General features: G+C 49.3%; 1 protein-coding gene across 3 annotated transcripts in view; it reads right to left on the reverse strand.

Moving 5' to 3' along the window:
• Positions 1-24,754, reverse strand: part of COL23A1 (collagen type XXIII alpha 1 chain) — a 174,805-nt gene that overhangs the window by 12,530 nt on the left and 137,521 nt on the right. For 2 of the 3 annotated variants that reach the window (XM_040573776.1, XM_040573777.1), the window contains 11 exons: positions 14,141-14,167; positions 12,043-12,069; positions 11,312-11,338; positions 5,082-5,198; positions 4,625-4,660; positions 4,247-4,273; positions 3,794-3,820; positions 2,580-2,624; positions 1,949-2,011; positions 647-691; positions 80-157 (listed from right to left, as the gene is read on the reverse strand). In XM_040573776.1, coding sequence (XP_040429710.1) covers positions 80-157; positions 647-691; positions 1,949-2,011; positions 2,580-2,624; positions 3,794-3,820; positions 4,247-4,273; positions 4,625-4,660; positions 5,082-5,198; positions 11,312-11,338; positions 12,043-12,069; positions 14,141-14,167 — 519 coding nt within the window. The remainder of the gene's footprint in view (positions 1-79; positions 158-646; positions 692-1,948; positions 2,012-2,579; positions 2,625-3,793; positions 3,821-4,246; positions 4,274-4,624; positions 4,661-5,081; positions 5,199-11,311; positions 11,339-12,042; positions 12,070-14,140; positions 14,168-24,754) is intronic. The other variant, XM_040573778.1, reaches the window with a different exon arrangement.

Genomic DNA, 24,754 nt, shown 5'->3' on the forward strand with positions numbered 1-24,754 from the left:
AGGCAGTGCTCAGCAGCCTTTCAGCCCCTTCCCTTCCCATTACCCTGCAGGAATCAGCACGCCCTGCTGCGGTGCTCACCTTGAGTGCATCCAGGATCCGGCCATCATAGTCGATCACAACGGTGTCACCCTGTTCCCCCTTCAGGCCAGGGGGACCCTGCAATGAGGGATGAACCCTGTTTAGTTTTTGCAGCACCTGAGAAGCAGGCAGCATGACAGCAAGGACCCCAAACGTAGGTGCCTGGGGGATTATCACCTTACAGACACCAATTTAATCAGTTCCTAGACTGACAGCTGTAACCGTCATCCAACCGAGCCTCAACAGCCTATAAATGTACGTAGCTGAGAAGTGCATCAACATTATTATTTGAGTACCCCTATTCACAGCTTCCATCTTCCAAAAAGTCACAGGATGGTCGCACTGATAAGAAAATGGGACTTTACTGTATTTTTCAGTGCCATCTTCAGTGGCAGTATTTGGTATCTACATAATGATTTGTTTAAATATGCACCATCTGTATTTTCTAACACAGAATCGATCCTTACATTATCCAACGTGTTCAATAGAAAGAGGAGGTGGGGAAGAGCTTGGGTTAAGGCAAATACACAATGCAGAACAGAAAAAAAAAATCCTGAACATCCATACCCGTGGTCCGATGGAGCCAATTCCACCCTTCTCGCCAGGTTCACCCTGAAAATCAAAATCATATTTTTGGTTCAGAGACACCAAAGAAAATATGGAATATTTATCTCAAAATTACTGTAACTGCATGAGATGCCAATATGTGTTTTAGATTAAAAAAGGAAAAAAAAAAGTACAACACCAACAAGGAACTGCTGCTCCCAGGAAAATTAAAAAAAAGCACAACAAAGAAACTAAAAACAGATTTGACTTCAGAGCAAATATATTTTGTAAAACAACCTTAGTGTGAGCTAGCTGACAGTAGGAACACATCTCAAGGTGCAGGGAGCCGAGTGCCCCGCGGCTGCGATGTGCCGTGCCATCGCACAGCCCCGCTTTCTGCTTCCAGCGGGCCAAGCTCTGGCTCTTTCTGCTGCAGTTTCTGTTGCTTTAGGCTGAATTTTGTGTGTGGAAAGCTTCAGCTGACACATTTAAACCATTTCTGAGGGCAAGTTTAAGGAAAAAATCTGTGCCAATTTTTTTTTTGAAAGTTGGGAGGTTTTGTAAAGCTGAAATGCATTCAGAAAGGCACTGTTTGCCATACCCATGGAAATCTATACATTGGTCAAATTAAAGTCCTCAAAAAAGTAAAAAATAAAAACAAAGTGTATAAACACAAAGATTCTTCATAGGAAAAAATCATTTTGGTGGATCCTAGGGGGAACAAACAAGCACCGGTACTACGTTTTTTAGAAAAAAATGGCTAAGGGTCATCCAAGCCTGCATTTCTTCATCCTATATGGTCTCGTGCTTAACAAGGAGCCATGGCTCTTTGATACAGAAAGCACAACTGGGTATAGATCTGACTAAATAAGAAGCAGCTGGGGGGGGATAGTGGCTCATGAACGCTGTCCATGTTATATCATCACCACTTAACATATCAAGACTGTCTTAGTTCATTTGTTTGCAGCTACGGAGATAAGTAGAACAGTAAGGCACATAAGCACTCTCAACTTTGAAGCGATACCACAACAATCAATACACGAAGATCAAAATGCAATCAGAGATTTAGCTGTCTTGGGAAAGAGAGGCCACTCAACGGAAAACATTCAGGGAGATGAGTTTTAAAAACTCTCATATCCATGTCCAGCTTTCATTAAGCCGCCAGGAGAAGGTAAAATACTGCTCAAAATCCCCCTGGTTTGTTTCATTTTTGGCATTTTATGAGGCTTTTAGAAAGTAAAGGCTTATAACACCTACTCAGCTGAAATGTGCTGCCTCAAAAACGCTGCGCCCAGCTTCCCCGATGGACTGGTATTTATTTACCTTGGGTCCTGGCGCGCCGTCCGTGCCATTCTCTCCCTTCGGACCTGTGCTTCCTTTTTCCCCCTGAAAGGAAGACAATTTAGGTGAATGGTATAGGGGTGGGGTGGAGAACAGATTTCTCCAGGTTGTAGCGTTCTTGCTTTGTGTTTACTTTTACATGCATGAGTGAGCAAAGTTCTGCTTTTAGCCTAAAATGTGTCACGTTACCTATGTGCCAAAAGGGGGATTTTCAAGACAAAATGAAGCTTTCAGCCTTAGCAGTTTGGCTGCAGGTGGTACGTTGAGCTGCAAAGTTAGCCCCAAAACTGCAGTGTCAGGAGGCTCCTCCCAGCCTGAACACCAGCTCTGGGCCACCACCAGCAACGCTGTTTGAATTATTTCTGCAAGAGGCGGCTCTCCATGGCGATTCTCTGCAACAGCCAACAAGTTGCAAACTCAAGGCTTTCTGGGCTGAGCTACCAAGGCAGAGGGAGGGATTATACATTTCTTTTTGAGCTTTTTATTCTTTTTCCACGTTCAGGCGGAATTGCACTTCTCAGCCTGCCCCAACCATGATGCTGTGCCAACAAGAAAACTGGAGAGCAAAAGATGCTGCCAAGCATGTACATTAGATAGACAAGCAGAAACCTACCTTAGAGCCCGTAAGTCCTGGTTCCCCTGGGATGCCATCATCACCCTGATGAGACAAAGCATATAAAGTGAAACGCAAAGAGCTCGTACGCATACCATCAGGATCCAACACTTCATTCACCCCCATCGAGCCTTGGGCAGACCTGAGACCCACTCGGGTTTGCAGAAGGCCAGAGGAAGGCAGCAGCACAGAGCCTGGGAGGCTGCAATGTGGTCTTCTGCTCCCTCCCAGCTCTGCCCCTGCCTCCTCTGCTCCTCAGGATGAGGCACGGCCATGGGGCACTGCGCTGCTTACAGTGCCCCTGGGGAAGGTGTTCTCAAACCTTTAATAGGAGTTCAGTATTTAATCCATTTAGGGTTTGGGGGAGCCTCATTGACCTCCTAAAGGCCTCCTGCAAGCTACCACCCATCCTCACAACTTCACTGCGAGCACCAGCATACTGGGAGGAGATTTTCTGGGTTTCATGTGTCATATTTCATTGTTTCCCTGAAATAAAACTGCCCCGTAGGTGCTCAAGAGATTAATTTTGCTGGACAGATATCAAAAATGTTAAGGAAATTCTGGTCTGCAAAACACATATGGCCATGTCTGTTTTGGGACAAGGCAGAGAGAGGGAAGGGCTGGGCCCTGTCAGCACTTTGGTTTCTGCTGAAGGCAATGATTTATTCACTTCTCGATGGTGCCAACAGCAGAAAACGTGGACAGCTTGGCCACGTGCGTTCAACACCCCAGCCACACAAAGCATCTATCCTTCAGAGCGTGGGAAATCCCTCTCCTGCCCATGAGTAGCGACCACACCGAGATTGTGTGCGGCCATGCCTCACCATGGGCCCTCCCAGGAAACTCAGCCACCACAGGGCCTTTTGGGAGGTAATGTCCTCCAAAAGCTTCTCAGTTGAGCTTGAATTATTTGAGTGAAAGGGTTCAGACCTACTGCTTTGTTTGGCATTTGCTATTTCATTCTTTGTCTATTGGGCAGACGTGATTGCAGCTTCTGGCCTGTTTGTCATACTGAAAGCCATGCTGAAGGCACAAGAGCATCTGTGCTTTGGGGTCATGGAGTCGTAGCTCTTTGTGGAGCACGTGCGAGAAACCCTAGGGAATGCCAGCACTGGGCCTTTACAGGCAGCCGGGACTACGGCTTCCCCTTTGGCCTCTGGAAGTGGTTTCCCCAGGCTAGCGCTGAACAAAGCAAAGAAAAATTACTGTTTTACCTTCTTCCCTTGCATGCCAGGCTCACCCTTCAACAGGAACAGAGAAAAGAAAGACGATTAGGGAAATAACAGAATAAAAGACCAATCGTACTGATACTCAAAGCTAATTGTAAAGTTAAAATACTTGGCTTGTGTCAATCTGTGTTACCCCTCCAAAACACAAGAAAGCACATTGCTACAGCATGCTGACTTCCAACGCCCCCAGCTCCTTCCAGCCCCCCTCATTTCAAGATTTTAACACGGGCAGTGACTGTGCTTTTTGTGTAGGTGACACGTTGATACAGACATCTGCAGCTCCAAGGCAATGGCTAGTTCGATACCTCAGAAATTCTGTATCTGGTCGATATGGATGAGAGCAATTCCAGTGTGAAATACATATGTTCATTCCCTCCCCACCATGCTGAAATATTTCAAGAATTCTTGTTAAAATCAGACAGATAGCTTACTACCCACCTTTGGCCCTGGGGGTCCCCTGGCGCCCTGTTGAATGTAGAAGGGGTTGGTTATACTTATTTGACAATAGGGAAAGACAGGATAAAAACATTTCCAAGAGTATTTTAATCCCCATGAAAAAAATGACACAGATGCCGATTTCCCATCTTCCCTTATATAAATACAGCTGTAAGTTCTTTGTGCTCCCAGCAGTAATAAATATTTTCTTACATGTGCACTCTATGTATAATAATTTTGGCATCAATAAGCAATGGCACATAACTGATTACTGCAGGGAGCTAAAGGCTGAGGCACAGCATGCGGGGCGAAGGGCACGTACACTGGGCTCGCCCAACTGCTCTGGGCAGTGCAACGCGAACGCTTCTGGGCAATACTAACCATGAGGCCATCCTCTCCCGGGTCGCCTTTAAAACCCTGCAAAAAACAAAAAAGATGACATTGAAACCATCATGCCTCATTCTCCAAAATGCCCAGTGATAATTAGGATGTTCAACAGCATTGCGTTTCAGCCTATTTCTTTATTAAATGAATTGCCAGTGATCTGGAGATTCGCAATAGGTTTTCCAAAGGGAAGAGATCCCCTCTGGGCTCTCTGAGTTACAGCCAGTGGCCACAGACACACACTCCAGCTCCAACCCACTGCTCTGAAGCTGAAGATGGAAACCCCTCCTGCTCCCTCACCCCATGCCCCAAAGCTTCACGGTGTGAGCAGCCACCAGAGCCAGACAGCAGGTGGGATGGCAGCACCAGGGAAGGGGATGCTCCGTCACCATCCTCTCCCTCACTGGGGTGGGGACCACCCAGTATGTGCACACTGCACATCTCTGGTCCTTACAGGGGGGCCTGGAGGTCCTCTTGGGCCATCCTTTCCTGTGTCACCAGGAGGCCCCCGGGCACCTGGGGGTCCTGGCGGACCAGGGGGGCCAGTGGCTCCTTCTCGACCTTGATCGCCCTGGAAGAAGTTCACACAGACATGGTGAGACGAAGTGGCGTGAACAAGCCCGGCAGCTTGACATTGGCGTGGGGTGCCCTCAACACATGCACTGCATCCCTGGGCCATGGGCACTCTCCTGGCCTCCACCATCTCGGGGGTTAAGCTGCCAATTCAGGAGGCTGGGAGCAAGCTTGCAGCTGCTTCGAGCCCTTAGTGCTTGGTTCCTTAACCAGGATTTTGCTCAACGCCTTCTAACAGGGTTTTATCTCATTAAGCCCTGGCCCAGCGACCATCTGCATGGAAACCACCAATTCAACGTACCCAGAAATAATCCAAACCCAAGGACATGCTGGCATGGAGCATGCACACACATCCATAGCTTAGTGGACCACACCAAAAAAAAAGCCACATACAAAAAAGCAGCACTTAGTATACTTTAAATACAGCTGTGGTCATACATTAACATCCAGCTTAGCTCACACCCTACTGGGATGCAAAGAAAAAAAGCAGCAGTCATCTCCTGGTGATTGCAGGGGCTTGCTACGTGCCGTGCGGGATGGGAGCACCATGAGGGGCTTTGCTGCCCGGTTATTGGCTCCCGACCCACCGCCGGCTGCCACAGCCCAGCCCCAGAGCTGGGGCCGGGCACATCCAACATGTGGCTACACAATGCAAATCCTCACGAAAAGGCCGTCTCGTAAATCTTTTAGCAACATCTGGATGGGTTACCACCGAGGCAGCAACAGGACTGCATTTAATATGTGGTCCGCCCTCAAATCAGGGACAAGTGTGGGATTTTCAGAAGTCCTTAAGTGACTTAACAGCACAAATCCCACTGCCTTTCAACAAGATCCATGCTCCTAAATCGCTTACATAATTTTTAAAAAATCCTATTGCAAATCCTGAAAACTGCATCCAATTATGTCAACTCAAAGAGTCTCCCACTGAATTTTGCCTAATTAAAAAGTCACATTTAGAATATGAGGATTTAGACAAGTACATTTTAACGTGTTTTATAATACCAGCATTGCTCTTTGTCCCATGAACATTCATGGGACTTGTTGCTTGATCCCCACTTCCCACAAAGGGCCAAATGCTGAAAACCCATGGCTTTTACATCTCCTTGCTTTGCCAGAACTCCCCATAAGTTCTAACAGGGTTCACCGAGGGTACTCCTAACAAGAACCTGAGTGTAGCTCATGGCAGTGACAATGTGAAATAGCAAGAGTGCACGATCAGCCAGCAAGAAGGAATAAAAGCAGCTCAAAGAACCACAGCAAACCAGAGGGGGCAGATTCAATACGTGTACCTTGAGCACTCGCCGGCTAAAGACAAGCTGATCGTTAGCCAGAAATCCGTGATTGAGGCGGGGAAAAACCATCTAGCCCAGCGAAGTGGAAGGCAGAAGAGGAAAGAGCAAGAATTTAAGATGCAAGCACAGCAGAAAGAGTGAGTTTGAAAGGCCATAAAAATACATAACAATTTCTCTTTGGTAATTAATTGATATGCAAGGAGGAAGAGATCTAGGTGGACGACCCTGGTGGTTTTAACCTTCTGGATACCCTGGAGGCTCAGTAGGCAGCAAGAAGGCATAGGGAAACAAATATCTTTTCATGATTTTACGGCACAATAGGACATTCAAGGCTGCTGGGGTACGGAGGATTCCCCACCGCAGGGATTTTCTGCAGAATGCAGAGCATTTTTCCAGTAAAACCCACAGGGGATATATCACAGCATTTCTCCTGAGACCAAATATTATATTTTTTTTCCAAGGCTAAAACGAATACTGATGTATTCCCCAGCCTGCAAAGCACAGATAAATCTCTCAGATTTATATGATGCAAAAACAATGTATTCAGACCACGTCAGTAGTCATTGCTATTGTCTTTTAGCCTTCCCACTTATCTATCGAGAGAGGAGCAGTAGGACGATTCCTTTCTCAGGATGTTTCTTGCTTGCTCCCTTCCCTCCAACCGTCCCCACGTGCATCCACAGAAGGACTTGCAAGAGGAAAGCCCAAGGGATGGAGCGAAGCCACCTCGGAGCAGAGAACAGGTCCTCCAGGAACATTTTGGAAGGTTTATAAGGAAAGGAACCCTTGTCCAAATTGCCAGGAGATTTGACCTTTTGGCTAGATGTTTAAAATAACAAATGCAATCAGGGGCTCAGCACCCTGTAGGCAAGCCCACCTCCTGCCCAGCCTCAGGACAGCTTTGCAGCAAGTACACACGGGTACTCTGACCGCATCCGTACGTTTCTGCATTGACTGTCGTGGTGAACTCTACAGGATGCTTTACCTGCTGAGCTCTCATCTGCAGCCTGAGCTCAGCAAGCACCTTTACTTTTGTACAAAGAGAAAAAGCTACTTTTCCACTTTCCACCTGCAGCCTGACACCAGCCCCCAGCTGTACAGCCACTCCAGCCATGTGGCCAGCCAGCGTTTAACCCTGCAGCAGCTCAGCATAGAGGCTGATGTTACTGGTATGTTACTGGTGGCCCTGGCCACTGAGTGGGAGAGCACCACATGGGCTGCTGGAGATGAGAGCTTTTCTCTGTGGCCAGCAGCTGTGGAGGCACAGGGAACAAAAGCTGGAGAACCAACAGGCTCTGACCACTTTGGCCACCAGGTCAAATGCAGAGCAGCTGAACTGCGAGCCAAGCCACTGTCACCCAAGCCACCACCAGCCCAGCTGCTACCTCCCAGCAGGAAAGTGCCCGAGATGTTTTTGGCAAAGCTCATGAGGCTTCCCTTAACTTTTTCTTAACCTGACCTCCTCCAGCAACTCCCACCATGGTGTTTCCTCTGCTGCCAGAAGACATACCTGGGTTCCTTCAAAACATGCAAGGACAAGGACAAGTGGAAGCCCCTTTCCCCTCTCGAGAGATTGAATTTGATGCTGCTACCACACGCACTGCACATCCACTAGCCCAGATGTGCAAACGTTCATCAGTCTCATCCTTTGTCTAAATACCTGAATTGTTGGTAAGAGCAGCATTAACCAAATTAGGGTAATAAATCCAGAGTGGTCACCCCGAAGCCAGCTCAGGGAATGAGTCTGGATTATAAAAACTGTCCTTTTAGATGTGTAAGGATATGTTTCATTTTAAGAGCAAAATACCAGCCTGAATAGCAGGGCACAGCAGTCCCAGCCTCAGCAGCGTCCTTGCTTTGGTTCCCCCTTTCCTCCCCAGAGCAGAGAGGACATCTGCTCTTGGTTTCTCCCTGTAAATGCACCCATGGGCATTGTGCCAGCGTGTTGGGTACACTCACATGTTCACTTTCCACCCTGGTCAGCTGTGGCCATGCAGCAGCCTCACAGGACCCTCTGCAAGCCCAGAAATGTACAGTACCTAAGACAGCCCAATGCGAACTGCTTCCTCAGGTCTCCCAAAATCACCCTCCAACATCTGCATGAGGCACACTCACGTGTGCAATAATTATGGGTTTTGCCCCTGCTGGTGGCAGGTGTTAATTAGGGACAGAAACAGAGGCAGTGCAGACACCAACATATTCAGCAGCTAATTCCTAATTGCCCTCATCTCACTTCCATTGCCTGTGGTCCCTCTGAAAACACGCCAAGTGCTATTCGTTAATCTATCATTCCTAATGATAATATTTGTGCTCACTGACACACGCTATCCTGACTCCATCTCCCCTAGCCATGCACATTTAGGAGCGAGGCAGCACTGGATGTATTCACAGTTATTTATCTTCCCGTTGATTTGATGACTTGCTGTGACATCTTTCAAAATCAGCTAAACAAAGCTACCACCGAAACTTGAGGAAGAAGATAGATTAAATTAAGAAATAAAAAATAATCTGGGCCAGATGGTATTGAGAAGTTTCATATCCAATCCAACCCGGAATGTCTGGAGACATAAAGGAAGCTGTTTTCACAGCCAGGCGCTGTTTGTTAGACCTACTCGTTCGGGGCTCTGCCAGGCTTGTTTCTCCTCTTTTCCTCCCAAGTTGTTTGTGAGACTTTTTATTATTCTTGTGCAAAGAGGCACGAACACATAAAAAAAAGTAAAACAAAAGTAAAACACAATCTGGACAAATGCAGATCAGGAGAAAAAAGCACATATTTTTATCGGTAGATTAAAAAGCAGGACAAACGTTACCTTGGGAGCCGATACCTGTATGTCTGCAGGTCCAGACCGAGCCTCTCCCCTGACACCTCCTGCAGCAGGGCTGGGAGCTGCGGGCAGGAGGTGAGCTCCCAAGTCACCCGGCAGCACGAACCGTGGGAGCTTTGAAGCCTGGCGAGCATCTCCTCCGGCACCATGCAAATCACCAGCCCTGCATGGTGCCCTCTCCCACAGAAGTTATCCACAGCTCCGGCCAAGGAGTAAAAACTCACGCCCTTGCGCAGCTGAATCACCTCTTAAAGCCTTTTCTGAGTACGTGGGTGGGCACTTGCAAGGCTGAGACCATACACTGAGCCCCTCCGCAGCCAGGCGGGGAATAAATCTGTCCGAGGAATTTTAGGGGCTCTCAAAGCCCGAGGGTGACAGTTCCAGATGCACCCAAGGAGCTGCTTCAGAAAATGGCAAACTTCAAAAAGTCACTTAACAGCCTCTAGGGGAAAATGAGAAATGACTCTGAGGCATTTCTGGCCATTAACCACTGAGGTCCTGGCTGCATTTCTGACAATGCCGTTGAAAGCCACCAGCCAGGTCTTGGGTGCCTCCAGCTCCAGCAGAACCTGGGCACCAGAGCACCTCGGTGTGCAGGGGACTAAATTATCTGAAGTTTCTTGCCTTTTAAGCATAGACCAGCAGTATCTAAGAAGTGATCACGTCCTACACTGCACAGGCCACCACTGCTCACTGAAATGCACATTGGCATACGCCCCCAGTGTTCAGCCTTCCCAGTGTCCAACAGATCCCCCAAATGATGAAACGAAAACAAAGCAAAACAGCCCACTGACAATCGTTATTTGTTCTTCCCAAATCACAGCAAATCACAGCACGGGAAGGGGCCTGATCGTTCTGCCTTCCTCAACAGGTCCCACGGCTGCTCAGCCTGGGCAAAGGCAGTCGTTCACCAGGGGCACGAGACATGTCCATCAGACAAGTCCCATCCTGGGGCTGGACAGGGTGGCCCTAATCCTCTCCTGTGCCTTGGGAGCCTGACTCAGGTCCAGTTTTGGTGTGATGATGGTGGCTGGGATTTATTCATCCACTTCCCATGTGCAGATTAGGATCTCCTTGCACACAGTGCATGAATTAACAGATCACTTTCATGCCTCTGTTTGAGGCAATCGTACCGTAGGAGGGACATGCTATATGCTGAAGAGTTTGAGCACTGGGGTTTTCCTCAGCATTCAGGGCATTTCTCCCCTGTGGGTTTCTGTGGGTACAGGAGCACTGGCTCAGCCCGAACCCAGGCACACCACCAGCACCGCCTCGGGACCCCCAGGGCTGTGTGCCAAAAGCTCCTGTCTCATCCCAACGTGGGACACCTGGTGCTAACGCTGCCATCGCCAGCAGCAACGGTGTCACAGAGAGGGCTGCGGGACAGACGCATCCCCCACACACCTCGCAGGGACCCACTCTGCTGTGTTGGGTAAATCTCAGCTTCATGCATCCCCATGAGAGCCATTTGCACAAAGCTCCGTTAATGTCATTGTTATAGACAGAACAGTTTTCCCTCATCACCTAGTCACTTAAAAACCTGTATTTTCAAAGGCAGACAAGACGTTGTCTGCGTTCACCGCGCTGTCAGCCGGAGAGGACAAACCTCCGTCCTGCACAGCACTGTGCGGGCCCTGCCTTGGGACGCTGTTCTTACTGCACCACGTTGGCACTCCAATGCCCACAGAAAAGGAGCACAGTTTCAAGAGAAGCAAGGAGTTTGTCTCTGACACTGGAAGAAGGAGTAAGGGGTAGGAAAGCCCAGTAACCTTGAAACCGATAAAGAGGTACCTGAAGATCTTCAACTCTTGTTTTCCCATGTTCGCAGTTAGAAAAACCACCAAAGCAAAGAGCTCCGATGGCAAAGTAAAACATTTCCAGAACTGTTACCATTCCCCAGTTTGCAGGGACAAAGTAGCATGAAGCCTTGATGTGTGTGGTGACCAAGCCCAAGCACATTTTAGAGTAAAACAACATGCCGTGTCACTACTTACCCTTGGGCCGATGTCCCCTGCTTCACCCTGCACGTCAGGCAAAACAGCAAGGGTCAGCCATTAGAGTTCAAATTTCAAATGCGAAGGACCAAACGCAGGGGCAGCTGGACGAGGGAGCAGCACACAAGGGAAGTGGGAAGAGTCCTATTGCTTAACATATTCAAAACCAGGGAGGAGAAGGCTTCGAGACAACACAATAGGGAAAGATTCTGCCCTGGCAGGCGATGAAACAGATAATAAATCTGAAATAGCAGATTGCTTCCAACTCCAAGGCTCCCCTAGCAACTGCTTATGTCCTACATATGCAGGGACTAACATCACTTTCAGTACAGCAATGAGCTTCTCTGGCTGCTCAAATTTCACGGGAGGATGTCATGCAAACAGAGCGATGGAGCCCGCAGCCTTTCAGCTCCCTTGCTCTTGGAGGGAAAGCAAGAGGAGAGCTGTATGCCACTCCCCTACCCCTTGAGCAGTTAACCGCAAACCCTGCAGCTTGGACAAGCTTTAAGGCCATGTTTCTTCCTCCTAGATCTCTGCAGCTCCTTCTGCCCTCCCCTTCCTGGGGCTCTTCTGAAAGCAACCCAGGAACCTGCTGTCACGGCTCCACGTCCCAACCAAACGCAGCGGCGATGCCATGCCGGCATATTGGGGCAACCCGAACTCAGAGAATCGCAGGAGAATAAGGGCATACAGCTGGTTTCTGAACAACCACATGCTAATGCAGTCTTTACCTTTTCCCCTTTTGGTCCTGGAGGTCCCTGGAAAAACATAAGAAGGTGTGATAATTAAGGACCAGCAGAATCAGCAATACATATGCTCTTAGCCCAACATCAAAACCAAGGAGACTACAAGAATTCACCACCCTGAGCCATGTTACTATTACTCTAAGTCATACACTGCTGGGAAGCAGCGAGGAGGCTGTGCCTGCTCGTGCCAGGACCAGGGACCAGAGGAGGACAGGGGCAGAGCAGGCAGTGTGACAGCCGCTTGTGAACACGTGATGCTGAAGAGATGCGAGACATTTCTTGAAGTATTAAATCACTTCTGGAAAAACACATGCTCAGCATATCATTACAACAATTATACATCTGTTTGAAATAAACAAGGAGGATAGGCTGCTTTCTTTGGCCTGTTTGCTGAAGACATAAGTCATATTCCCTCCAAATAGCTTTCTGTACGACAGGCAGACAGAGACACGCTGCAGTCCCAAAGAGAAGCCATGGGGCCAGGCTTTGATGTGCCTGCTCTGCGTCCTTCAGGCACAAAAACGTCGAGTCTCGGTTCAGGCCAGTCCATGGTGCTCACCAAAGCAGGAGCAGTGCAACGCGGCATGGGAAGGAGGCAGGTCAGCAGCATCTGCAGCCCTGCACAGCATCCCTCCTGCTGGCAATTTGGCTCTGAGCAAGCCTGCTGGCCCCTTGCTCTCATGGAAGAGATCACAAGCAGTCTGGTTTGAGTTTAGATGTTTGATAAGTTTGCTTTTACATTCAGATTCTCCTTGTTTCTCACCCAGGGGTCTTGCTCCTGGCCCAACGTGCACGACTTCAGCCATTTGCATCCTTGTTGGTGCAAGAGCACGGTGCTGAGGCTTGCATCACGGCCAGTACGGGGTTCTGCTAATTCAAAGCCAAGCCGTGGGTGCAGTGGTGGGAGCTGCCCTTTCAGTCTCTCCCCTCCCTGCTAGTGCCTTTTTTTTACATTTTTCTTTTCATTCGCATTTACCATCTTCAAGTATAGGATAAAAAACAGGATAAAAAGCAACCTCTGCTATTACAAAACAACGTACAGCTATAACAAAATGCTCTCTAGCTGGCTAAAAATAAGTATCTGGAATAACTTTTCAATTGCAAAGACTGACTTCTGCCCACTTTGGAAAAACAAACAAACAAAACAACAACAACAACAAACAACACGAGTAGTTGAGGACCAAAGCTTGAAAAGATTTCAAATGGTGCCCTCTAGTGAACGTGGAATAAAGTGGGACTGGGAAACAAAACACCAGAGGTAGCCACGAGCTCCCGCAGCAACGATCTGCCTGAAGGATTCAGCGCTGGCCAGCGTTCTGCCAATGAAAGTCAACAAGGCTGTTTCTGTGAAAGCAGCGAGAAAAGAAAGGAGCACCTGAGTGTCCAAAGGGCTTCCGAGCAACAAACAAGTCAAGAAAACAGCTCAGGAAACGAAGCCCAGGATGCTCCAGAAAGCACTGGATCACACAGTGCCAGGGAAGCTCGCCCCTCACTTGAGTGCTGCCTGCCCGCGCTCCTTTGGGGCTGAATAAAGGCAGCTTGGAAATGATTCTTGCCATGACACCACTGTGTGCTGCCAGCAGCCCGTGACCAACGTCACTGGTTTGCTTCTTCCAAGTAGCTAGGGCAGTCTGTTTCCCACACTCGGTGCGTGGCCCACAGCAGGACGAGCCACAGCCAAGAGGAGCCGTGAAGCTCGTCCTACCTCTGGCTCCAGCAGAGCACAGGAGATCCGCGGCCAAGCCTACTTCAGCCTGTGACCCCCAGCCACCAGTGCTCAAAAAAGACTCAAACTTGCAGATTTCCAAATCTGCTCTTTAGACAAAAGACACTCAAACTTGTAGAATCCCAACTCCACTTCACCTTCAGCACCGGGATTGCCACCCTGTGGTTCCACCCCTGCTCAGGGTTTAAACTTGCACAAGTTTCAGACCACAGACTAATTTTTCTAAATGCAGTCTTTCCAATAAACAGTTATACGTATAGAAAATATTTAGATTTGGATCATATTTGAGGTTCTGCCCAGCCATTGCAGAGCAGTGCGAATAAAGACACGACAGATTTGGCACTTGGTGCTACTTACTGGTTTGCCATCCAAGCCAAGGGGCCCCTGAAAAGGCAAGGAAAAGACAGCATTATAAAAAAATGAAATTAAAGACCAACAATTTACAAACACAGCAATATCAGTCGTGCTCTGAAAGAGGCTCTAGATGCATACAGTACAATCTTTGGCTATGTTACTTGTATACCTAATCCTTCATGCATGCGGTCCAGCAAGAAGGTTGTCAGAAGCCGAGTAAGAGGCAACAATGTGCAGAGCACGAAGAGGCGTGAAAGGAAGCGACAGGGTTAGTGACAGGGACAGGGACGCTGCTCTGGCACAGCACTTGGGACTGCCTCAGGACTGTAAGGACTGAGAGTACACACACCTGGTTTGGTTAAAGTGAGGGGTGGCTGGGAGCAATTCGTAGCTGCCTCGGAGCTGAACTGGTTGGTTTCTGAAAAGGACTTGCTAAAACCCTGCTGCACTCCGTGGGCAGCAGCTATCGCCCTCAAACCACACTGGTAAGTCTCACTGAGGGGATGGGATGTCTCGCTGGAGAGGAAGGAAGGGTGCATCTATCCCACAGACCGATACCTACGTGCTTTGCTCATCTGCAGCGACACAAGGCTGGAAACACGCCTGTATTTGTGGGGCCGAGCACTGAGCTACCCCAGCTCTCCTCCAGGTCTCCCTTTTTTAGGGTAGCTGCAGGAGCGTGTGGTAAATCCCCGTGGTAAGAGACTATTGCCCCGTTGTTCCAGGCACATGGTCCTCGATTAACACAAAGCTGCTGAATGTCTCGTGTTGTAGGAAGCCTTCTCGTGAGAAAGGATGGATGTGGGGAGAGGAAGAGCAGGTGCTCTAATGCCCGCGGACAAACAGACGCAGCTACCCTGCCGCCAGCTGGGGCTGCGCAGAGCCAGGCGGGGATGAGGAGAAGCAGCACAAAAGCTGTGGTAGATCCCAGGAGAATGGTATTTCCCAATCCACTGCCTGCAGCCTAGGAACTTAAACCCATTCCTCATTTAAATCCAGAGAGGACTCAGCCCTGCAAATGTTTCCCAAAGAGATATGGCCCAATGGCTGAGTCCACACAGCACTGGGCCTCCTGCTTCCACCCCAAATTTCCAGCCCAGGCTGATGTGTGTGGCTGGGTGAGGACACGCTCAAGAGGGAGCCGAGGGGCTGTGCCAAACCTCTGGGCAGCACAGCCCGGCCCAGCGGCACGGCTCAGCCTTCTGCCATCCCAAACACCAGCCCAGCGTCGCTGTCCTCTCTGCCTACTGCAAGCACGAGGGCTGTGCTTGTGAAAGGGAGCCTGGAGGTTAGCACATCCCACACCTGCACACGCGTGGGCATCTTCACGGCTTGCTCTACAAACGTGCTGGGCTCACATCTCCTCCCGCATAGAGGACTTGTCTTCTGTAAGTCTTAGGGAACTGTTTAGGGTGAACCTTCTTTTAATTTAGCTTAAATCTATGATGCTGAAATGGAGAAAAAAGAGGAAAAAAAAGATGTTGGCAAGAGGACCCTAGGGGCTGCTTTAAAATAGCATCCTTCCAGCTCCCAGCTCCAGCCATCGGTAAGGAATAAATCAGTCTGCAGCAACCGTGTGGCTGGGCTTGGAATATAAACCCTGGAATGTGCACAGCTTGGTCGGGAGAGAGGCAAAGCCAGAGGACTGAGTCCTGGGCATCAGTACCTGCTCTGCAAGGACAGGGGAGCTGGATGAAAGACGTTCACCTGAAAATAATGGGGCTCCCTATATGCACAACATTTCTGAATTTACCAAACATAGATTATATTATTTACATGATGTGTATTATTTCTTAAGAGGGACTACCAGTGAACAACTGCTACGTAGCATTAATGAAAGTTACAAGTGAATGCAGTCATATCCGTCAACACAAAGGCTTTATGTACAAATACACAGCTGAGCCAAACTACTCCTGCCCCAACAAACACCCCTCCATACTTCATCTTACCATGTTTCTTTACATCGTAACACTTGGGCAAGGCATCGGGTCCACCAAGTTTTTTTCCTGAAACTAAGGCTGCTGGAGATGATTCACCTGAAACAGCCATTGGTGATCTCCAGAGGAAAAAACTGGGACCAGAGCAAGGAACTCACAGGACGTCCGAGTTCTCCAAGAAGTAAAAGTCCCACGCATAAAAAAAAATATTAAAAAATTACAATAGCAATTCATCAGCTTCTAGCTATTCTTGTATCAGTCCACAAAGGAACATCCAGAAGGAAAAACAATGGCCTATTCAAAGGATGTTTGTTTGAGGGAAAGCATTTAATGCTTGAGAGGAACAATATTCATGGGGCTTTCAAAGCGGCTCCGGGCCAGCCGCTCCGCTGAGCGGACAACGCTGGGACCCAGGCTCGGAAACCTTTGGTCAGCCTGGGCCGGGGACCCGACGGCCGTGCCCCACCACAGGGCTGCGGGAGCCAAGGCACCGCGTCGCAGAGCAGCCAGGAAAGTGCATGGGGAGGTGAGGGGACAGCATCGGAAACCTGGGCTCGTTTAATGCAATTTTCAGGAGCACCCATGTGTCGAGACCATCATCATCTCTCCCTTGAATTCTGCCGTTTTAATTGAACAGGAAGCCATCTTTAGTTTGTTTGATAACTAAGGAACAGAAAATCAGCAATTCCCTATTCCCCCCTCAAAAGCCACCTCTATGTAAGTTTTCATTCTGGAGGAACAAAAAGCGCTTCCACTTAAATGACCAGCACAAAGCTTAAGGAGAGGGTGAGCTCTCCATATACCCTGAGCGAGAGGAGGCATTGCAGCAGTTTCGCGCTGGGATTTTTGCCCAGGGATAAGTTTCACTCGTGCCCTTGCCCATGCTCTACTACAAGCCTTTTGCTCCCATTTCAGCTTCAGAGGAAGGGGATGTGCTCCTTTACAATTAAAAAAAAAAAAAGAAAGAAGAGCCTAAAGAGCCTTTTTTTGGGGCGTGTGCTCATTTCACAGCAAAAGCTCAGGAGGGTCAAGATGTAGCACCGAAATTTTTGCAGCGACAGGTGATTTCACCCAATGCTGAGTGCCTGAAGGCTTGGGAACAATTTTACGTTCACCAAAGAGGGAAGACATGGAGCTTGCAAGCAGCTCTGATTCACAAGCAAAAGCTCTTGCAGTAAGTAAACATTTCCCTGCTCTATCCCTCACCCTGCCCAGGGAAAGGCCGGGTGCCAGCCAGGCTGGCCAGCCCTCTGCCTTCCTCCTCCAGTGCCATCCCTGCTGCTGGTGGGGATGGACTCGCTCCAGCAACAGTGCAGGAATGTTAGGAGGAAAACATCGAGTGAAAATGCAGCCAGAGATTAAGAGGACAATCCTTCTGAGTTAGGAAATCTTCTCTCATGGTTATTTTTAATGTTTCCTGCTCTGCTAAAAATTAGCACAGGGGTCGGAAGGAACCCTGCAGTCAAATTTTAGCAGATTCAAAGGGCTGCCTTCAATCTCTGTCTCTGTGGTTTTGAAAAATCGTAAAATCTTAAATTTGAAAAGGAGGAAAGTGTCAGAACAAAAGGACATGGCAATATTTTAGCATTGCCATGAAGGGCCCGGGGTCGCTGGGCGTTGTGAATGCCGTGGCTTGCAGCGCGGCACAGCCGGGGAGTGGGGACCGTCCCTTCCTATAGCCTGCACCATAAATCCTATAGGCTGCACCATCAATCTTCGCGAGAGGGATGGTGTCCGCTGGCAATACGGTTCCTCGGCACATTTTTGCATTAGAAGAGAGCTCTGGCAAAGGCTGTGGATGAGCACACCCGTCCAGCCCCGGCTGTGCTGGCCAAAGAGAGCTTTGGTATTGCGTTGGTTTGTCCAGGACCAAGAAACCTTTGAGGTTATTGGGATAAATGGGGCAGATCTGGAGAGGTCGCATCCCACCCCGCTCTGTGATGTCTGTGCTGTGGGTCATGGGTTTGTGCCGGCCATTACTCAGAGCAAAACCACACCAAACGTCACGAGGAAAGCAAAGAAAGCCAGCCAGGCTCCTCCAGCTTCACAACTGCAGGAAGAGGGGAGAAGAGGGACTGAGCAATGAGAAGAGGGACTGAGCAACGAAACCCGGGTCCTCTAACAGCACCTGAGAAGCACTGGCACCAACTGCAGGTGAACCGAGTACAAGAGAGGGGCGCTGCCGGATGTCACCTCGTCCCTCGCCCCCGTCACTGCTGCCTCTCCTCCTTCCCCAAAGCCTCAGTACAGGACCAAACCCACGTTTCTACTCCATCTGCCAGCACCACCACGAGAATCCTTTACCCTCCCAAACAACAGCATTTAAATGCAAGCACAGAGGTGGCTGACACCCTACCGACAGCATATATGAAGAACTTACCTGGTGCACACACCGATGGCAGGTGACAGCCGTGAGCCCAGGTCCCTCGGGGGCTTTTTGGGGTCCCCAGAAGAGGCCGGCCTGAGCCCAGGGCAGCGCCCCTGCTGCTGCCTGCCTGAGTCAGGCACTGAGACCCTTAAAGGCAGGGGGGCGTTCATGTTAATTACGGGGTGGGGATGGTCTGACGGGGATGGGATCGCTGCCGGGGGAACTGCCCTACACTTGTGTCTATAGCTGTGTGCTCACACAGTAACAGAGTATATATTACTGTACGTAATATAACATTTTACAATATTATATTAGATATCATATATATAAATTCTGTCAATGTGAACATACTTATTAACAATCTTTGCTTAATAATTTACTCTGTTTGTTAATATGAAATAAAGCCACTTCAGTATAGTCCAATAGAAATTCTCCTCCGGTTCACAACTGCACGCAAACCTTAAAAACTACTTTTTTAGGAGGAGACCTGCTGCGCCATGAGGGATACAAGCTTGATAAGGGCCAGGCGTGTATTAACAAACCAACCCCTCAAAATCTGTGCTCTATTCCAAAAAAACAAAAAATAAAATCTGTCCTCAGACTGCTGGGCAGCCTTCTGTCCATTCTTTGATAGAAAGCAAGCAGAAACGAGCAGTAATTTGCTAAAAAACTTCACCCATAATGCAAACCAGACCGTGGGGCTCTACAAGAGAGCCACCACCTCGGAGGCTGGGCTGGGCCACGCAGGGCACCCGGTGGCCGCGAGCCACCCGCCGCACAGCCATCCTCTGCAAGGAGATCCCAGCGCCCTCACACAGGACACCGATGCTTGGGAGGGTTTCTGAAATGCTTCAAAAATAGAAAACAAGATAAAAACAATCCCAGACCCTATTCTGAGGGTGTTTTGGAGGCAGCCGGACCCTGTCCACCACTCAGCCCCTCCGTTGCATCAGCAGCGTAGGCTTCCTGGAGCACGACAGCTCCCAACTCTCTTCCCAGATGCCAACAACGTTCATTAGGGGTTCGTTATGGAGATAAGGGACTTCTCCCCTTTAGTATCTGCCTCAAACACAAAACTAGCCTCCTTCCATCTGTTCACAGAACTCCCCCATTGTTTTGCTAGACATCTTCTCAAAGACGCCCAAGAAAAATGCCTGGGAGCAAAACTAACGCCGACCAGTCCAAAGGGGTGGAGAGAAACCGCTGCACTGGGGCCGCTCGCTCCAATTTGCGAGTGAGCCTGCTCGGACCAAACACACAGCAAAGCCAGAGCAGAGCCAGGGCTCATCCCCTCCTCCCAGCACACAGGGCACCAAGGAGCCACCGTGACCGAGCGCCTCGACTCAGGGCCAGCTCCTGCTCCCCCGCGCTCAGGCACGCCAGATCACCGCATCTGCGCTGAGCGCCAGCTCACAAGCGAGCGCTCGCTCATCTGTGCATCACATGGCACCGGTTCTCTTCCAAAACAACAAAGTGCTTTTATGGAAGAAAGAGTCCCCTGACTTCCCCCAAATTTCTGAGGTTTAAATGAGTTCCATGTGTACCGTGCGACTGCTTCTTGCAAGCGCTCGGTGCCCAATTGGTTTTGGGGATACTTTGCATTTAATTTGCATTCAATGTCCAGCTAAGAGAGCAGACAGCCTCTGTGGTGGGAATGAAATTTTGACGTTGGGAAGCAATTGTTTTGGAGGAATACTGACATTTGAAGCAAACACTTCAGCCTCTTACTGTCTTCGTATTCTTACCCTGCCAGTGCCATCCCAGCTCTCCAGCTGTACTGGGATTACTTCTCCCTTGTGGTTGATGAGCAAACTTCTTGGGTTTTCTCAGTTTTCTTCTGCCTACAAGCCAAACCTCGGTACCAGGTGGCTGTGTCCAAACATACCAGAGACAGACACAGATGCACTCGTACCCAAAGTGGTGAACCAGAGAAAACAGTGCAGGAAGCCAGAAACCAAAGCCCTGCTTCCACCAGGCACTCGGGTGGCGAAGGACGTCTTCCACCACCCGTCCTTGCAGCCAGTTCCTCACCAAGCCTCCTCCTGCACCAACCAGGTGGGGCCCAGGCGGCCACCTTGAGTCATCCCCAAATTGCCACTTGTGCTTAGTGTCAAAAATCCACCCATGCAACTGGAGCAGAAAAATCCTCCTTGCAGATGTCATTGGTGCCTAGCGAGGTTCTCTCCTCTGCTTGACCAGAAGTGCTGGAAGAGAAATGGGAAGCCCAGAAGATAACTAAATGCATCTGCAATTCCTCTTCTCTGTGGGATATAAGGCAACTTTTTTTTTTTCTTTCCCCTGTGCAAGAGTTACCTCTAAATCAATAGAAAAATAAACAGCTGCCTTAAGAGCTGTTCTTTACAAAATCATTGTTGTCTCCGCAGAAGAGAGCCAGTAAACAGACCTAACAGGAGAACACACTGGATGTGCTTTCCCTGCTTAAAGAATTTATCCCCGCTAGGCAAATAGTTATGTGAATTGGCCACAAAACTGATATTAAAATGAAATGAAAAAACTGAAACTAAAAAAGTTTGCCTTGTAAAATGAATGTTTGTTACTTCCGTCTTTTGGGGTCCTACTGGGAGAAGTATCCTTGAAGTCTGAATATGTATGAATAAAGACACTCGCAAGAATAAACACAGGACTGAACCCTGTAATGAAGGGCAATAATTGTAGTTCAACAGTTATGACCTTGATGAAGGTCATAAGAAAACTAAGAAAACTGAGCTTCACAATGGCAACCATTTTGGAGATGGATACAAATTACATGATGCAGTTTTTGAACATATCTAATGATGTCAGATATTATTTATTTATTTTTTAGAATGTGTGCATGCACAACAAACCGAAACACCCATGCAACATACAGGCACTCTGTGTCTGTACATGAGCTACCACCCATGGTCTAGAAAGCATCTGCCTACTGCAAAAGCCAAGAGAAGTCTGAGATCCACATGCTCTGCCCTACATAGCACGGTCTCCCGCTCCTGGCAGTCCTCCTGAAGGGTTAAGCTGCTGTTCCCAACACACCCAACTAAACCCATCTCTTGGAGCTTTTTGGTAAACTCCAAGTGACCACAACAAGATGGAGAAACTCCCATGAAGAGCTGGCTTTGGCACGTGTTCCTCATTTCCTGCACACCAGCCTGCGTTCACAGCATATTTATGGGTCACGCAAACAGCTTACATGGACTTTCCCTTACTGAGTTATCTGTTAATTGAGGTTTTTAATTGCTCAGGGAAGAAACCCCAAAACTCATTTGATTGAAGCCCAGGAATGGAGATGCCACCAAAGCCAGGGCCGTGCTGCTCTGCTGCGCTGGGGTCTTGCAAGTGGAGGAACCAGCTTCCCTCCTGCGTGTGCTCCCCCAACTCCTTCTCTCAGACATCAGCTCAGAAATAACATTTGGCTTCACTTTTTGTCTTGAAAATTAATTAAAACCAGAGTTTATCATCCTTACAAGTTGATTTCCAGCTCTAAGCACAACAGCTGAGCATTTAGCTCACTGCACAGAGCTCCCAAAATAGTTCCTGAAGATGCTGAGCTACTTAGCTCCACCAGCTCCTTAGCCTGAGGTAGACCATAAATACGTGAGAATACCCTGTGCAAGAATATTTCAGTCGTGACTGAGCAATTATTCCTTGCAAGGTGCACCAGTGCAAAGTGTGTTGTTTTCAGAGACCATCCAGCACAGTGCCAGCATGCAACGAGGGTTCAAAGGGCCCCTATCACAAAACACATCGTTAAAAAACAGAAAACGAGATGCTCTCCTTTACCAGAACTCCACTGACTCATCATGGCGTAGTTATTGGTCATTAGAAAAGGATGTTGTTACTCAATACTGAATTATTTTGAGTAAGAAGCTGCCTTACTTCTAAGCATGCAGAACTTGAGGCATTTTCCTTCCCTGCCTCCCTGAAGAGCTCCCACCTTTGCAAGAGATGGGCAGAACAACGCTGAGGCTCTTTCAGGCAACACAAATGATTTACAAAATTCAAAGGCAAACATATACTAGATGAACCAAATGAATAACACTCTGCTCAACTAAAAATAGATGATAATATTCCAAGGAAAACATATAAAGTAGGAGACAACTCTGTTTCATATCACAATTTTTCTGCAAAGTCTATTCCCAGCTCTGCTTTTTATTAATGAAGACATGCACATGAAGTAATTTGCCTCATTAATCAACTTCGTTCCTTTGGTTTCTTCCCACTTGAAGTGACAACTCTCCACTCGGGATGTCACGTTTGGATGCCGGAGTGGAGACTGACTTTGGGAGAGATGAGTTAGAGGCAGATGAAACTCTTCAGAGACTTGGGCTCCAGAAGGCCTCTCTGGTGGATGGGAAGAGGGAAGGAAACGGTTCCTGGTGAGCAGCAAATGCAACAGCTCACTAGGGAAGAGGAGAAATACTGTGCAGGAGGACAGCTGAGTAGTTTGAAGGCAAGGAGAAAACCATCCCCACGTGGGGCAGGGGAACGGGACGAGGGCAGGCAGCTAAAGGCACCACCCAGCCACTGCATTTTACCTCCATGGATTATTTGGTTCCAGCAAGCGGCTACATAATAGGAAGATCCGCCTGCACCGAAAGGTCAGCTGGAAAGCCTCCTTCCAGTACAGCTCTTCCATCTGGTCCTCATTTTTCTGTTTTCCATCCTCCCCAGATGCGGCTGTCCGCGCCGCTAACGTAAGCAGCCGAGAGCACCCCTGTGCCAGCCCTCTGCAAAGCCAGCCCCTCTGCTCCTCCGCAGCCCTGAGGAGCAGTGTCCCCATCGCGCCGAGCACACAGCACGGCGAGGTGAGCTGCTCGGCCACGTGGGTTCCCTCTCAGCCACTAAATCACGGGCAGTGTGGGGACAACACCGGCTCTGATGCTGCCACCCTCCCGCTCACCCGCACCGCTGCTTCAGGGGGATCCTCATCCCGGAAAGTGCAGCTCGGGGCAAGTCCCAGGAACAGCCCCAGCGCCTCGTTCTGCCCAGCAAGAAACACATTTTGGTCGTCATCTCGGCTGCACATCTGCTTTTCTTCTGCTCCAGCACAGCTGTGCAAAAACTCTGAATCCAACTCTGGGGCTGCACTTCGGTTCGGGGCTGGGCACTCTTTTGGCAAACACCGGGAGCGTCAGCCAAATTTTGCTCATCAATCTGATCCAAAGGCTGCTGTCATCTCTTCAGAATACTGGCGAGGGGAGCACCAGAGTGAAACAATGAAGTTTGAGCAGCAGTAGCTGGTGTCTTGCCCACGGCCATGCTCAGCAATGCTTCCAGGGCAGCAGGGAAAACACAGCACCCACTTGTGCCCGCTCACAGCACGCACAGCGGGGACAACCAGAGCCCCAGCACTGTCCCCACAGCTGATGGGAGGTCCCTGAGCAGGGTGCTCATGGACACAGCGATGCCCTGTTCATAAAATGGTGCTGGCCCATCCACTGTCCCCCACGGTGAGACCGGGCAGCTCACTGTGCATTCCCGCACCCGCTGCACCTCCTAACCCAGTCCTCGCAGCACTCTGCCTGCTTGGGGCCAACCTGCACACAAAACGCTGTGTATTTCTTGGCAGGGCAGCAGTGGCACTGCCTTGGTCCTGCATTTCTTAAAGCCTTGATAGAAAATGGCTCATTGGGTTCTCACGTACACAAATGCCCCCCGTGCTGCAGTCACTGGCTACATTTTGGAGAAGCCACAGCTTCCCCGTGTGCGCTCTGGACCTTCTGAACAGAGATGGTTGAGACGTCATCCTCGCCGTGCCATCTTTTATCCAAAACACGATAGGTTCTCTCCTTGCTGCCTTCCCTGCGAACATACCAGTGGTGGGACGGTGCAGCCTCCACTGTGTTGTGCAGCCCAGAGCGGACTTTGTCACAGGAGTTTAGAGAAGAAATATATTAGTTATCCAAGTTGTTAAGAATGACATTCCTGTCCCTCTTGATCCAAAATTTGCAGGTGAACGTCCCAGAAAGGCCTGGAAGCAGGGACTGTGCGGCAGCAGGCGGTCACCTGCTCCAGCCCCAGCAATGTCCCATACGTGGCTGCAGGTGACGATGACATCCAGCACAGGAGAGCAAGATGGGAACTGAACACCGGGGCCAGAGAGACAAAAGAGCTCCCGTGCCCTCCATGCAGCTGCACTAACACAGCTCAAAGGCTTGTCCTGACCAGGGTCGTGCCTGGCCAACGAGCCCCAGCTCACTGGGAGAAACAACCTGAGCTGCTGCACTTAAAGCCCGTAACTGCAGAGGGCTCCTGCTCTATTTCCACTTCGTTCACTTGATCCTGATACTCGAAACCAGAAGGGATTTAGAGCAA

This window comes from Cygnus olor, chromosome 14 (assembly GCF_009769625.2).
Source record: "Cygnus olor isolate bCygOlo1 chromosome 14, bCygOlo1.pri.v2, whole genome shotgun sequence".
Lineage (NCBI taxonomy): Eukaryota > Metazoa > Chordata > Aves > Anseriformes > Anatidae > Cygnus > Cygnus olor.